This window comes from Canis lupus, unplaced genomic scaffold (genome assembly GCF_011100685.1).
Source record: "Canis lupus familiaris isolate Mischka breed German Shepherd unplaced genomic scaffold, alternate assembly UU_Cfam_GSD_1.0 chrUn_S941H1107, whole genome shotgun sequence".
NCBI classification, from domain to species: domain Eukaryota; kingdom Metazoa; phylum Chordata; class Mammalia; order Carnivora; family Canidae; genus Canis; species Canis lupus.
Window position 1 is genome coordinate 10,452 of NW_023331908.1, and position 16,902 is coordinate 27,353.

The 16,902-nt window shown below is 41.7% G+C and overlaps 1 protein-coding gene across 1 annotated transcript; it reads right to left on the minus strand.

The window, feature by feature from the left end:
* Window positions 1-470: 470 nt before the first annotated feature.
* Window positions 471-3,542, minus strand: LOC119869180 (skin secretory protein xP2-like). The gene is made up of 4 exons (XM_038589747.1): window positions 3,337-3,542; window positions 2,044-2,237; window positions 1,388-1,447; window positions 471-498 (listed from the first exon to the last, which is right to left on the minus strand). The coding sequence occupies exons 1-4, from the start codon at window positions 3,472-3,474 to the stop codon at window positions 471-473; spliced, it is 420 nt and encodes a 139-aa protein (XP_038445675.1). The 5' UTR covers window positions 3,475-3,542.
* Between the last annotated feature and the right edge of the window lie 13,360 nt (window positions 3,543-16,902).

The following is a 16,902-nucleotide window of genomic DNA, read 5'->3' on the forward strand; positions in this document are numbered from 1 at the left end:
CCACGGGGCAGCAGGCCCCACGGTTGGAGCGGGGTGCATTCCAGAGTGGGTTTCAGGGTTGTTCCTCGGGCCGAAGCTGTAGATCCAAGAAGACAAAGTATCACCACCAGGACAGACTGTCCACGTCCCTCCCAAATCAAGGCCACTCTTCCGCCACTCGATGTGTGAGGGCAAGAGCCCTGGGAGGTGTCCCCAGGCTGCCAGCCCGTGGGGTGGGGTGTGAGCCCACCCCATGCTCCTGGTCCACAGCAAGGAGGCTGGATCTGCGGCCCCCCCCATCCCCAGCTCGGCCACCCCCAGTCCTCCTCACCCAGCCTCTCGCTCTGCTGCATGGAGGCGTCTGAATTGCCTCAGGTGACGCAGGGCCCGGAGATGCGCATCTGTGCCTGGCATGTGCTGTCTTAACAATTCCAGGAGTTTTATAAGGGAGGGAAATTCTGGGAACTGATGAAAGTCGTCCCCATAATAATTCAGATTTCCATCATGAAGGACATGGCCCTGGGGAGGGACAGGCGGGAACAGGCATCAGAAGACAGGGCTCTGTCACATGCAGGTGTCCCGGGAAGCCCTGCAGGACCCGGCTTCCGCGCAGGGTGTCGGAGACCAGTCCTGCTCCTCGTCCCCCTGCCACCTGGTGGTCCTGCCTGCCACAGGCCTGCTCCCCGAGGAGGGGCTGGGATGCAACCTCTGTGTGGGAGCCCAGGCCCAGCGGGGGGTGACCATCAGCGTCTCTCCTGGGGAAGCAGGGCTCCCTCCTCAGCCTGGTCCCTGCCCACCTGCCCCTTAAGTCCACCGGCAGGCATCAGGGGACGGGGGGCGTCTGGCCTGTCATTGCCCTCACTGCACACACTGTTGCTCTGGGAAGCTCCAAGGCAGGAGGGCTCGGGCTCTGTGTCCTGCCAGGCCTTGCCAGGAGCCGCCCGGGGACGCCACCTTCCTTCCTGTGTCTCTGTGCTGCCTCCCTCCCGAGGGGCCCCCGGGGGTGTCCTTCCACTGACTCTAATCTCCCTTCTCCCACGGGGGGGGGCCGCCTGGTCCGGGAGCCCTCACCGGCCCTCCTGAGCATCTGCTGTTCCCCCGGGTCCAGGTGCCACCAGACTGGGGAGTACGATGCTCCCCACCCCTCTGCTCTGGGCTCCAGGTGTGGGGCAGAGAGAGGGTTGGGGGGGCATGGAGAAGGTCTCCCTGAGGGGTCTCAGTGCCTCCCACCAAGCCCACACCCCATCCACCGCTCTCCTTTGCTCTTTTCCAGAAGGGGCATTAGACCTTTTCCCTGTCACGGGAATTGCAGATGTGTGGGGTGAGGGGGCAGCCCCCACCGCCCCACAGCCCCTTCGCTGCCCTCCAGGAGAGGGAAGGCCCTCCTGCAGGAGCCGGAGTCACTCACAGTTTCCAGCACTGCAGGACCACATCGTTGTTACCCCACGCATCTGCGATGCACCCATACCTAGAGGAGAGCAGGGACATCCCATGAATCGTCCTGTGGACGCGACCTCTCATCATAGGGGCTTCACCCTCTGACCCCGACTAGGCCTTGCCCCGGGGGCAGTCAGCTTTGTGCCCCGGGGGCAGTCAGCTTTGTGCGTGGGGCCACGGGCAGCTCCCGGAGAAGTGCCCGCACCTGCTGGGGCCTCCTGAAGGCTTGAGCATGAAAGGGCTCTGGCCAGGCCCATGGCCCATATCTTAGTGGGCTTGGGGGGTCCCGGGGTTCCCCTGTCTGGCTGCCCCAGGCACAGAGACCCCCGATGGACTCTCAAACCTCCCTTTCAATGGGGAAACAGGCCGCTCAGGACCCTGGTGATGGGGGGGGAGGGAGGAGGCACAGGCCTGGTCACGGGGAGGAGGACGGCTGCTGAGCACAGGCACAGCCCCTCTGGCCGACCCGCCACAGGCCAGGCCCCGGGGCTGCCCTCCAGGACCGCTAGGCCCTGGGGGACCCTGCTCCAGGCGGGGGAGCAGCCCGAGGCCGGGAAGCTCACACCATCCCCAGCCTCCCCAGCAGCAGGTGGCCCAGCCCTGGGCTGCGGAGGGGCAGGTGCTCACTCGGTGAACAGCAGGTCCAGCACCTCGTCCGTGGTGGCGAATGTACGATAATCCTCTAAAAAGCTGAAGATGTAGATGACGTCCCTGCGCTGCAAGGCGAGCAGCAGTTGTCGGACTTTGTACTCCAGCAGCTCCGTCCGGGTGAGCTTGGTCAGGACGATCTGATGCCCCTTCCCGGCCGCGGCCCCTGCACCCTGAGGTGGGACAGAGGGGACGTGCAGCCTGCAGGGAGCCGCCAGGAGACCTGGGATCCCGCCCCGGCAGGCCCTGCGCTGGGGCCCCGTGGGCTTGAGGAGCTGGGGCTCCCTCTCCCGCTCAAGCTCCCTGCCTGTCTCTTACACAAACAGGACCAACTATGCAATAAAGAAACAATCTCAGAGGATAAATGTTCAAAATATTTGGATCATTACAAGGACCTCCAGAGACACAGAGAGAGTGACCGAGAGAGGCAGCCACACAGACAGAGGGAGAAGCAGCCCGTGCAGGGAGCCCAGGCAGGGCTCGATCCCGGGCCTCGGAGATCAGGCCTGGGGGAAGGCAGGCGCTAACCCCCGGGGGACCAGGCCTCCCCTGAGGGCTCTATTCTGATGTTCCCACACATCTGTGCGCAGGGACTCTGCATCTGGCCCAGGCAGGGGCAGGGCCATGGGGGCAGGTGTGGGGAGGGGGGGATCCAGACTCATGTGGGAGCAGGAGTGTCGGGGGGCCCAGGGGGTAGCAGGCTGGCTTCTGGGACCCGGGGTCCTTCCTGCCGCATCGGGGCCCGGGTGTCGGGGGGCCCAGCCCCTGCACTCACCCTGAGCCCGCGCTGGCCTCCATTAGCTGCGCAGGGCACCTCCCTGCTCCTGGAGCGCTGTGGGGCAGACGACCCCTTCCTCCCGCTCGCGCCCCACGACCCGGGTGGAGCTCTGTGGAGACAGTGCCCGGCAGCCAGGCAGGAGGCCTCAGCGCCCGGTCTGGCCCCCTCGGCTGGGCCGCACCCCCAGCTGCCTCACCCAGACACCCCACAGTGCAGGCGGCACCCACCGCCCCTGGGAACAGCAAAGGGATGCGGCTGCAGGGCCTCGGAGTGACTCTGGGGCGGGTAGAGGACCTCAGGAACCCTGTTTCCCCCCTGCCCACCTTGACATCAGGGTGACCCTGAAGGGATCCCCGGGGAATGTGCCGCCCTGCAGCGTCCCCCAGCCTGGATGGGACCTGCCCACACATCCCTGGTTCCCTGAACCTGAGGAGGAGGGGATGAGGCTCCCAGGATGGTGGCACGGGGGCCTGGCCTGGCCTGCGCTGTGTTACCTGACGGCGCCTCCTGATCACCGCCCTGACACCTTGGTACCTATGCTGGAGCCACTGCCTACAGCATAGGAACAAGCCGCACCCCTGGGGTTCCTGGGAGCCAGAGCCCCCAGACGTGGGCCGGCAGCAAGAGAACATCTTCTAGTAGCAGATGTCTCCAGCCAAGTGAGCCTGAGCTGGGGCTGCACTGGATGCGGGTGCCTGGTTACGGGGGTTCCTTCTGTTGGGCTCTGTGACACGGCAGTGACCTCACTTCCTGGGACCCCCTCCCTGACCCACTCCTGGAGGAAGCTGCAGGGGCAGCGCTCGTGCTGCCGACGCCCCCCTCCCTGCAGGCGATGGCCTGTGCACACAGTGACACAACCACACCCCTGTCCACAGGCCCCAGGGAAGGACTGTGTGCACCCAGGGCCCCAGCTTGGACACACACCTGGGTTCAGACACGACTGTCCAGTCTTCCCCGGTTTGACCCCGGAGAAGCCGTTGTGCCCGTCGGGGATGGTCTGCATCTTGCCTGTGGGATAGGGAGTGTCCTAGCGGGGCTTCCCCCAGACGTCCCAGGCCACTGAGGCCTCATATCTATGACCTTGGAGGCGGGTGTCACCTGCAGGACATACCTCCACCCACACGTTCTTCCTTGGTGTGTACATGCGTCCAGGCCCACGAGGTCCTGTGTGCACAGGACTAACACACTAATGTTACCTATATGGCAGGGCTGTTTACCTGTAAAATACTGCAAAAAACTACCTATTACAATGTCTGCTATTTATTGCTGTCACCAGTGATGTCGATGATAAGAGTCTTTTAAAAAGATACTTTTATTTTAAGATTATACTTTATTATACAGCTCTAAAGCCACACATGTTTTAAAATCCTAAATCCACATTGGGCCAGAACAGCTGGCTGATAAATAGATTACATTCCAAATATGTGTCAGTAGACACCATTAGCCAAATTAAAAAAAAAAGAATAATAGAAAAAGAGAGGCACTTTCTAGGGACAGTGTCCTTTACATCTCAAGACTATGTCTTGTTTTTTACATGTGGTATCTTATAGTAGTTGGAATTTTGGTATTTTAAATAAAGGGATTATTTTCCTCAAACACACACACACACACACACACACACATGGGCACCGGTACCCTCATTCTGGAGGCCCAGAAGATGACAGTCCCCCGGGGCAGGGATGGGCAATAGCTCCCCACGATCCTAGGCTCCTGAATCCAAGGCAAACCCTACAGAAGGTGTCGGGGTCTTGGCCTAGAAGGGGTGAGGCCGTCCTCATCCGAACCCCTGCCTGTCGTGCGTTCCGGGCCCTTCCCTCGTTTCCCCTGGGTGAGCTGTGGACGGCGGTGCCCCCAGTGGGTCGCCCTGACCTGGGCCCTAGGAAACCTGCCGTCAGTCGCAGAACTGAACGTAGACAGGAGGCCCTGACTCTCCAGCCTGACCCCGACTGAACTGAAATCATGTGGTGTGTCCACGCACACTGACCGAGAAACAGAGACACGGACACACACGCAGACATGTGCAGAACCAGGAAGTTGGCAGAGGAGAAGCAACATCATTGAAGATCATTAAATAAAAAAAGAAAGAAAGCTGAATCTCGAATGGAGAAAATGGAGCAATTAAAATAGAATCATGAAAAAATAATTCATCAAACCAAAAAGCAGAAAGAGGGATAAAGAGGCAGGAGCACATCGGTGACACAAGCGGCAAGCCTCGAATGTCAGGATGATCGTGCCTCACGGACTCCACGGAACACAAGTCGAGCAACAAGCAGCACCTTCCAGCAAAGGCCTAAGCGGATTATTTTGTGTTGTTTGTTTTTAAAGATTTTTATTTCTTTATCCAAGAAGGTGGATTTATTTATTTCTTTATCCATCCGAAGGTGGATGCTCAACCCCTGAGTCACTCGGGGGGTCTAGACTAAGCTACTTAAAATGTTCAAGTGATTGTGAATACTGTTTGTAATGTGGTAAAATTTCTGTTTACTAAGAAAGAGAGGGCAGCCTGGGGCTGGCAGCGGTTTAGTGCTGCCTTCGGCCCAGGGCCTGATCCTGGAGTCCCGGGATCGAGTCCCACGTCGGCCTCCCTGCATGGAGCCTGCTTCTCCCTCTGCCTGAGTCTCTGCCTCTCTCTCTGTGTCTCTCATAAATAAATAAAAATCAGTATATACCACATTTTCTTTATCCATTTATCTTTGATGGACATTTGAGTTGCTCCCACCCCTTGGCTATGATAAAGAATGCTTCTATGAAGATGGAGGTCTCTCGGAGACTTTATTTCTCTTTCTTTTTTTTCCATCTTCTTACCTTAATAGAAGCGCGAACACTTCTCACTGTAGTATTCCAGCTGTTCTCTCTTTAAATCTCAGGCCGAATTCATAGGTTTTCAGGATGATTTGAAAGTTATCTAGGTAAGTGGGTGGGGACAGGTGACCTGGGGACCCTACTCTTCCGCCATCTTGCCCCGCCTCCTAAAAAATCTTAAATAACTGACTAAAAACTATTAGAAATGGTGGAAGAGTTCAGTAAGCATTGCACATAAAAGATCAATCTCCAAAAATCAACTGTATATCTACATACTTTCAATGAACAATCCAAAAATAAAATTTGAAAAAATAAACCCATTTACAAGAGCATCAAAAATATAAATAAAATTCTGAGGAATAAACTTTACAAAAGAAGCTTATAACCCAATTTCTGAAAACTACAAACACTATTTAAGGAAATTGAAGATCTAAATATTTGGAAAAAATCATATATTTATGCACTGAAAAATTTAACATTGTTTCATAGCACCCCTGGTCCAAATTATCTCCAGATTCTATTACCTTCCAATAAGTAGATAAACATTCTCACACTCAGATGGAATTGCATGGGTGCCTAGTATCCTGAAAAAGAACAAAGTAGATGGAATTCTCAATTTCGAAACTTTCTGAAAAAGAATAGGAAACAAGACAGTGTGAGAACAGTGTGGTACTGGCGTAAGGATAGATATATTAATCAATGAAATAGGTTTCAGGATCCAGAAGTACACCATACATCCATGATCAGCTGAATTTAAGTATCCGTGCCATGACTATCCAATAGGGTAAAAAACAGTCATTTCAACAAATGGTCTTGGAACACTGGATGGCCACATGCAAAAGAATGAAGTTGCATCTTCACCTTACACCAAATACAAAAACTAACTCAAAATGGATTAAATCTAAATACAGGACATAAACTAAAACTTCTTAGAAGAAAACATGCAGATAATCTTTTGACCTTGAGTTTAGCATAGAATACTTCAATATGGCACAAAAAGCACTGGACTTCAGTGTTAAATGCTCTTGTTCTTCAAAGGACATAATAATGAAAATAAAAAAGCAATCCATATAATGAGATAAAATGTTTGTAAATCATATACCTAATGAGAAACTTATTTCCTGAATATATGAAAAACACTAATAAGTCAATAATATAAGTACAAAAAGCTCAATTTAAAAAAAATGGGCAAAGGATATAAATAGACATTTCTCCAAGGAAGATCAGAAATTGCTGATAATTACTTGACAAGATACCCAACACATTTTCAATTTTCATTGTATCATTACCAAAGCATCTAACCATACCGTGAAATAGACTCCTATATGTACCACACCGTACAGAACAGTGCCGCTTCCTAGATACTCAATGCAGTTGTTCCTCAGGACAATCCTATAAAATAGGTATCATGGTGCCCATTTTATAGATGAGGAAATTGAGGAAAAGGTACCTCATCAGAGTTTTACAAAGAGCAGGACGTAGAACTAGGATTTCATCTCAAACTTTTATTAAGTCCACAAGTCCAAAGATGACTTTTAGAGCTGTAAACTAAGTATTATATTAATGTTTTGCTCTATTCAGAGTTTTTCAACTAGAAGGAATCTGAATTTATAAATTGTAATTTTTCTAGAAATATTTGTTTTCTAAATGATCAGAATAATTAACAAAGTTCTATTCTTATATTTTCATAATCTCCTACATATGTAGGTTTATAGATCTACATCCTTTCTCATTATAATAATCTTCATTCAAATTTCTGTCCTCCTTCCTTTTTGGTGGATTAAGATTGATGAGATTTGGTGGATTAAGATTTCATTTAGAAATTAATAATTTTATTTTATTAATATTTTATATTTAGAAACATTTTAAATAAATATACTTAACAATGGATTTACTCTACTTTTTAATTTTATCCATTATTTTATTTCAGTTATTATTATAAGATGTTTTAAATAATTATTTTTTCTGAATTTCTGGGAAAAGTTTACATTATTTTTATTATTTCTATTCTATTCTATTTATTTAGTTTTAGAGAGAGAGAGAAAGAGCAACCACAGGAGTTGAGAGAGGGAGAGGCAGAGGGAGAGAGAAAGAGAGAATTGTAAGCAGGATCCACACCCAGTGTGATGTGGGACTCCATCTCATGACCCTGAGATCATGACTTGAGCCAAATCAAGAGTAGAACGCTTAACTAACTGAGCCATCCAGGTGCCCCTACTATCTCTATTTTAAAAAGCTTTAGCAAAATTTTTCTAAGTGAATGAATGTGTACTATTCTCTTTTTTGCCATTATTTTTCATTTTTAGGGCAAGGTCAGTTCCCATCTGATGGATGTCAATAACCATAGCTGATGATGATACTTGGTAATACGCTTTGTTTGACTGCACAGTAGTAGAATCCTCTTTGCAGACCTGCGGCTGGCAAGACAATTGTTTCAACTTCCAGTTACCATTAGGCTCGTATCAATCATATTTCTTCTACAGGAAGGGTGGCATCTTTCACTTCATATTCTAGATTCTATATTGTCTCTGTGCAGGGGATGCAACACTATCCCTCTTTGGATGGAATACTAGTAGAAATCACCAGTCTCCTTTCATAAAGGATTGTACTGCACTGTACTGCATATCCCACAATATTCAATCAATTCATTTATTAGTTCTACTTTCTCACTATTTTTTTTAAGAAACTTAAAGATATTTAAATTGGCATATAAATCCAAAAAAGAACTCCACAGAATATTTTGTGAAAAAGACACCTGGATACAGTGCTAGAGATGGTGTCGTCACAGTGCTTCTTCAGAGATACTTGGCACAGTGCAGCAAGAGTTAAATGAAAAATGAGAAACCATTTGAACGGTGACTACATTTAGAAATCTATCTTAAAGAAACCATTAAAGATATTCAAATGTATATTTAGTATTATTTAGATCAGTAATATAACAGCTGGAATTACATATTTAAAACAAAGGCATTTAAAAATAATTATGTGTTATATGTGTGATAAAGCATTAAATTCTACCCTTGAAAACGACATTACACTATGCCTTAACTAACAAGAATTAAAAAAAAACTTAAATGAACAAAAATAAAAATACAGGATAAAATAACACCGTTAGAGATTATAAGGAGTTCCCGAAAATCTTTTATTAGTGAAATTCATTAACATGAAAATACTCCAAAGTTAATGTTAAATGAAATAAGGGGTTAAAAACTGAAACAGAATATGTATATTGCAGAGAGATGAAAGCTAGCATTTTGAGGTGACTGTTATTATTCTCTTTTTTTCAAGATTTTCCAGGTTTTTTATGATATGTATAAATCACTTCTATCACCTAAAACTTATAATTAAATTATTGTAACAATAACTTGGAATTAATTTTATTGGTTAATTTTTCTTCATTCTCTGAATTTATTCTGGATACATATTGATGAGCACTCAAAGTTCAATGTACTATTGTACATTGTTAACTGTAGACTTTATTTGTTCTCTCATCTTATATGGAAGACAACAATACAAACTTATATAATATAACACCACTACCAGTTTTTTTGTATATTATGGTTTGTGTAATTAAATGAAATTAATTAAATATTAATTATTAAATATTTTATGTAGTCACCAGTGGGGAATGTAATGAGCGATAGAAAGGATGCATTTGCAATTATGTGTCTTTGTATATATGTAATTATAAATAAATATTTTTGAGGCATTAAGATGACTCAACTTTCAGTACTTTACTATAACACTGTCCAGTCAGTATAATTATTTTTCAAAATTGGTTTTTAAACATTTTTAATTAATTGTAATAGCTTCAAAAATGGATATATTATGGAAGTGTCCTCAAAAACTTAAAAACAGAATGACTATGAACTAGCAATGGCACTATTAGGTATTAAAGAATACAAAAATACTAGTTCCAAAATACGCATGCACCCTGATGTTTATAGCAGCATTATCTACAACAGCCAAATTATGGAAGCAGTCCAAGTGTCCATCAACTGATAAGGGAAAAAGAAGATGTGGGGGATCCCTGGATGGCTCAGCAGTTTAGCGCCTGCCTTCGGCCCAGGGCATGGTCCTGGAGTCCTGGGATCAAGTCCCACATCCGGCTCCCTGCATGGAGCTGCTTCTCTCTCTGCCTATGTCTCTGCCTGTCTCTCTGTGTCTCTCATGAATAAATACATAAAATGTTTAAAAATAAAGATATGGGGATCCCTGGGTGGCTTGGTGGTTTAGCGCCTGCCTTTGGTCCAGGGCATGATCCTGGAGTACCGGGATGGAGTCCCATGTCAGGCTCCCTGCATGGAGCCTGCTTCTCCCTCTGCCTGTGTCTCTGCCTCTCGCTCTCTCTCTGTGTCTTTCATGAATAAATAAATAAAAATCTTAAATAAAAGATATGGTATATATAGATATATAGATATAGATACATAGAGCGTGTGTGTGTATATACATACATATATATATATATATGTATTAGAATATTACTCAGCCATTAAAAAAGCCATATAAAAAGAACCAAATCTTGCCATCTGCAAGGACGAGGATGGAGCTAGAGTATTATGTTAAGCAAAATATGTCAGTCAGTGAAAGACAAATACTATATGATTTCACTCATATGTAGAACTTAAAAAACAAAAGAAATGAGCAAAGAGAAAAAAAAAAGAGAAGGCAAACCAAGAAACTGACTTCTTAACTATGGAGAACAAACTGATGGTTAAAAATGGGCAGACAGGTTAAATAGATGATGGGAATTAAAGAGTGTCCTTGTGATGAGCACCAGGTATTGTATGGAAGTGTTGAATCCCTATCTTGTAAACTGAAGCTACTATTACACTGTATATTAACTAACTGGAGTTTAAATAAAAACTTAAAAAAAAGAACAGATGTCTACTATTTGAGTTCCTGAGAAAATTATATAGGGGGAAAGAACATCTTCTTTTTAAAACAAAAAGCTCAGCAACATTAACAGCTTAATTTTCTATTTAGAAATGCATATTTCAATGGCAAACCAATTCAGATTTTCAAAAAATCATATTTCATAAAATACTTTAAGAGTGAAATACTCAAATACATATATTAGACCATGTTTGTAAAAATAATTCTATATTTAAACCCACTAGTATAAATATGTGTGATGTTTTTAGATTTTTAATAAACTACAGACAATATTTAAAGTAAGTTATGTATGTTGATACTAGTCAGATTAGTGACTTGATAAAGAAACTTTTTAATGCAGATTTTAAAAACATTGTTGATTAACACATCATATGTTTTGTGCTTTTACATTACTTTAAAATTAAGTACTAAAGAGAAATAATAAGTTTTTAAAAACCTAGTCATCTACTATCAACTTATTTTGTTATATATGTCATGTTTATTTTTATTTTCCACATACTGAAGGTACTAAATAGCACATCTGCTATCTAAATATTTTCATTGAAGTGCTGCTGAAATTGAAATCATTTCTACTCGTGGACACTAAAATATCAGCTGCTTCTGGTTAGTTAATTGAACTAGTGATTATTCTTGAACATGTGGGTTGTTGTTTTCTGCCTGAAATAATTACCCAATGAGGCTTACACTAAGGCTATCAGCAGGAAGCTAACAATTGGGGTGTTGGTGAGAAGAATGTACATAACACTTCTGTGTCTGCTGCCAGATGAGAGAAGCAGATGGGTGTGTAATACATTCAAAACTAACTACATGACCTCAAATCTTCTCAGTATCTATTACCAACAAGGTCAAGATTTTTGAAAATCAAATTTTCCAACCAATAAATTACTAAAAATTAGCTAAGAACAAGTTTCTGCTTAAAAGTCTGCATATTTACCTGCAAAATCATTATTGAACCAAATTGTACATTGTTGTCTGTCACTAAAATGTGTAATAATGAATGGTAATATGAATTTTTATTAATATATATGACTAAATAAGCAGTTACTTACTAAAAAAGTGGTTATGTCTTAGTGTTTCAACTTAATATCATTCCCTGGGTAAAGAATTAAACAATTTTAGTGCAATTATTCTTCTAAACTGTGGTAAATAGAGGTTTTAATTTGTAGACCAATTTGTATTTGTTTTTTTTTTTAATTTTTATTTATGATAGTCACAGAGAGAGAGAGAGAGAGAGAGAGAGGCAGAGACACAGGCAGAGGGAGAAGCAGGCTCCATGCACCGGGAGCCCGATGTGGGATTTGATCCTGGGTCTCCAGGATCGCGCCCTAGGCCAAAGGCAGGCGCCAAACCGCTGCGCCACTCAGGGATCCCACCAATTTGTATTTGTTCTGTGTGTATGTGTATGAGAGTGCAGGTACATCTATTACCTATCTATCTAAATATATGACTTATTATTGTGCTATGCTGCCTTAGAAATAAAAGTTCAAATATTTCCAACACATCTGTTTAATATTCCTTTTGGAATTTTATTCTTAATTATATGAACTTGTAGGAAAACATTGCTTAATTCCAATAAAAGTAAATAAAGTACACTTTTTTTTCCTGATTATTCTTAGTTGTCCATTAGGTTTTCTTCAGGTGTGCTGTCATTACAAAGGAAAATTAATACTATAGAAGAATGTGTTCATGCCACTAATCTGAAGAGGTAAGTTAATCATAATACTCCGAAAATAGCACTCAGAAAATATATATTTACAATCAAATAATACTGCTACTTCATTTTCCCATGTTTGTCATGCTATTATTTACATTTCTTACATTTGTAACTATTGCATTGTACTTTGTGTCTCAAACACATAAATGCTTCAATCGTTTGAAAATTTAATTTACCAAATTGGAAAATGGTACAAGAAATAGTAACAAATGCAACTGAGATTAATGCCATAAATTCACATAATGAACATAAGTATTCAAAGAGTAGATGAATCTATATTTGCTAACAAATGAATATGTGAAACTTGTTTTACACAATTACGCATAAGAAAAAATTCAAATGAGTCAGTAACACCTTGAAAAGTGGGAGATTTGGGCAGCCCCAGGGGCACAGCGGTTTGGCACCACCTGTAGCCTGGGGCGTGATCCTGGAGACCCGGGATCGAGTCCCACGTCGGGCTCCCTGCATGGAGCCTGCTTCTCCCTCTGCCTGTGTCTCTGCCTCTCTCTCTCTCTGTCTCTCATGAATAAATAAATAAAATCTTAAAAAAAATAAAATAAAAGTGGGAGATTTGTTTTTACATTGGTTATATATTATTCCTAGTCCTAACAGAATACATAATACTATAAAGACGTTTGATATAGGGGATCCCTGGGTGGCGCAGCGGTTTGGCGCCTGCCTTTGGCCCAGGGCGTGATCCTGGAGACCCGGGATCGAATCCCACATCGGGATCCCGGTGCATGGAGCCTGCTTCTCCCTCTGCCTGTGTCTCTGTGTCTCTCTCTCTCTCTGTGTGACTATCATAAATAAATAAAAATTAAAAAAAAAGAAACTCCTTGAGCATGTGGATCATAGATCTCACTTAAAAAAAAAGACGCTTGATATATATCTTCAAAGTTATTGACAGACATGGCTAAAAAATTGCAACAGTTTTCTGGCAGTATTTGTCAATCAAATCACACTAATGCATAATGACACTATTTTTACTTGGCCATACAAGCAGATATTTTATTTTTGCATGTGAAAAAACACTAAAGGTCAAAATATAACCAGCTTCTGGCATGTGCTGTGTATATATAGGATAAATGTTCATGCCTTTTTATTCTTTTTAGCACTAAAAACCCAAAGCTCAGAACTTTTGGTTTTAGTTCTGATGTGTAAAGAGCTTAGACATTGTCACTCCTGTCTTTGCAACAAGAAAAATCAGGACAAACTGAAAGCTCTTGACTTCTCTTGGCCCTATCTGAAAACTGGGCTTGTAGGGAAAAGCACAATCTTAAATCCAGAGATAGAGAAGAAAATTCAGAGAATTATAGCCAAGATCTGTTTACCTGGAGAAGTAATTGTCAGACCCACAATCTAGTAAGAACATTTATGCAGTAACTTGCTTAATTCCTGGAGGCTGAACATGGTCTTGTGTGAGCAGGAGTAATCTCTGGGCAATATACTCCTGAAGGCCCCAAACTTTCATGAGTTTTATCTTGAGGATCCCCACCTATTTATTAGAGCGATGATTTTTTTTAATTTTTATTTATTTATGATAGTCACACACAGAGAGAGAGAGAGAGAGGCAGAGACACAGGCAGAGGGGAGAAGCAGGCTCCATGCACCGGGAGCCCGATGTGGGATTCGATCCCGGGTCTCCAAGATCGCGCCCCGGGCCAAAGGCAGGCGCCAAACCACTGCGCCACCCAGGGATCCCCACAGCGAAGATTTGAGCAAGATCTTCTCACGACCTTGGCAAGTGAAAGGGGAGAGTAATCCTTGTGAATATGACCAGAGCTGTCTCCATTAACAAAGACCTCCCATCCAAGGAAAAAGACTTTACCAGAGCATTATTGAAGCTGGGTAAAAGTTATCCCTCTAATTCCAGTTTCCTATAGTTTTCTTGTCTTACTAAAGGGAGAAGGAGAGAATACTATATAAGAAGAAACATATGTGAAGTTCAGAAGGTAAAGAAACAGGTCCACAAAATGAGATTTAGTCATAAGATTTTAGAGGGTTTCCCTTCCAAGACCCCAATACAATAATAGTGGATTATAGGTGAAAGTTTGCAAGACATGAGACTCTGAAAAAAATACATGGGAAAGCCCAAAGTTTCTGGCATTTATAGCTACAGTAATCATCAAACAAAGCCAGGCTCCTAATCATATACACAAAATCCTCACAGGAGAGTCCTACTTACCTCACCTACTATTACCCAAAACTACATGTTCAGCTTTCAACAAAAAAAATTACAAAGAATACAAAAAAGACAAGAAAAAACACAGCGTGAAGACACAAAGCAAGTATTAGAATCAGATTCATATAAAAACCGATGTTGGAATTACATGGTAGAAAATTTAAAGTGACTAGGATTAATATGTTTAAAATTCTTAGAGTAGAAAATAATAGAAACAGGGATAAAAACCCTATGAAAAGAGTAAAAAAGTCAGAAATTAAAAACACATAGACAAAAATGAAAAATGACTTTCATGATTTTACAAGTAGATATGCACTGCTGAGTACAGAATTTCTGAGTTTGAGATAGGTAAAGAACATATCAAACTAAAGTGCAAAGAAAATATTAACTAATAAAAAAAAAGAAAACAAACAACAAAAAACAGAAAAGATCATCTAAGAACCATAGGATGGTTTTAAAAGATGTAACATATGCTTAATTAAGAGACCAGAAGAATAAGAAAGAAAGAATGGAGAAGAAATATTTGAATGAGTAATGTCTGAGGATACTCTAATACACGCCAAATCACAGACACTAGAAGCTCAGAGAACATCAAGCAAGTTAAAACAAACAAAAATACACTATACTTGGGTATATATTATTCAAATTATAAAAAACTAAATGAAAGAGAAAATCTCAAAGCAAGATATAGAAGATAAATACCTCACCTACAGAGAAAAGGAGTAAGAATCACAATGGACTATTATCCAAAACCATATAAGCAATAAAAAGTGAAATATTTAAAGTGCTTTAAAAAAACTAGAATTCTATTTCCAGTGGAATTATCCTTCAAGAGAAGAAGAAATATAAGGTATTTTAAGACAAACAAAAACAGAGAACTCATCACTAGCTGATCTTTTTTTTTTAATTTTTAAATTTTGATAGAAGGAAAATTATTTAGTTCAGTAGCCTGGATCTATATTAATAAGAAAGAATGTCAAAGAAGAAATATTAAGGTAAAATAAAATTTGTTTATTTTTAATCAATCTAAAATATAACTGTTTAAAGTATTATTGGGTGATTATAGTATAGGGATAAGTGAAATGAATGACAGCGTATCTATAAAGGACAAAAGGGAAGAATTGGAAATGATCCATCATAAGTTACCTGCACATGAAGTGGAGCAATATTAGTAGGTTAACACAGATTAGCTAAACTCTAGGGAACTATGCATAGTTTTTAAAGGAAGTAAATCGAAATAATAACAAAGGACATAAATGGAATAATAAAATAACTAGAAGATAAGAAGGCAGTAAAAGAAGTGAAAGAAGAAGGAATAGAAAACAGATACAAATATGGTTGATACCAATCAAAATATGTTAATAATCAGTTTAAATATGAAAGATCTAAATACAGTGGTTAAAGACAGAACTAGTCAAAATAATAAAAAAGACACAACTATATATTACCTAGAAAGCATCCTCTAAATATAAAGAAGTTGATAAGACGTAAAATGATGGATGAAGATATATTTATGGTAGAACTAATCAAAACAAAGTCAGACTAGTTATATGCATTTCAGACAAAACAGACATCAGAACAAGGAAAATTATCAGTTATCAGTGATAAAGAGAAGTACTATGAAATAGTAAAGAAGTTTATTCTCCAAGAACTAACAATCCTAAATATATATGCATCTAAGGACAAAGCATCAAAATATCTGGGGCAAACAGTGATAATATATTATAATTCATAAATCAAAGATGCAGAAAATCAGAAGAGATATAATTGGCCTAAACAATATATCAATCCACCTACCTAATTGAATATCCTAAAATATTCCATCCACAGAGAGTAGAATATAAATTCTTCTCAAACTTACATGAAATATTCACTAAAATAGATTACATAGGGCCATAAACCACACCTTAGCACATCTTAAAATGTATAAATCAAACAATAAATATCTTAGATCACAATGAAGTCAAACTAGAAATTAGTAATAGAAGCCCACCTGGAAAATCCTCAAATATTTCTAAAAACACAATTCTTAACAGTACACAGGTCACAGAAATGTTAAAAAATTTCAAAAAATTATTAACTAAATGAAAATAGAACTCATTAAAAATGTGCCAAATGCAGGAAAAAAGTAGTGCTTAGAGAGAAATTTATAGCATAAAACACATATGTTAAGATACAGGAATAACTAAAACTGTCAGTTTGGGAAACCAGAGAAAGAAGACTAATGTAAGCAAGCAGAAGAAAAGAAACAATAATTTTGAAATGAACAGAAATAAAACTCAAATTAAGAAAAAAATAGGGAAAAATCAACCAAAATAACACCTCCTTCTTTGAAAAGATCAATGAAATTGATAATCTTCTAGGTAGGCTAAAAAAGAAAAAAAGAGACGAGAGGAGAGAGAGGAGAGGAGAGGAGAGGAGAGAGAGGAGAGGAGAGGAGAGAGAAGAGAAGAGAGAGAGAGAAGA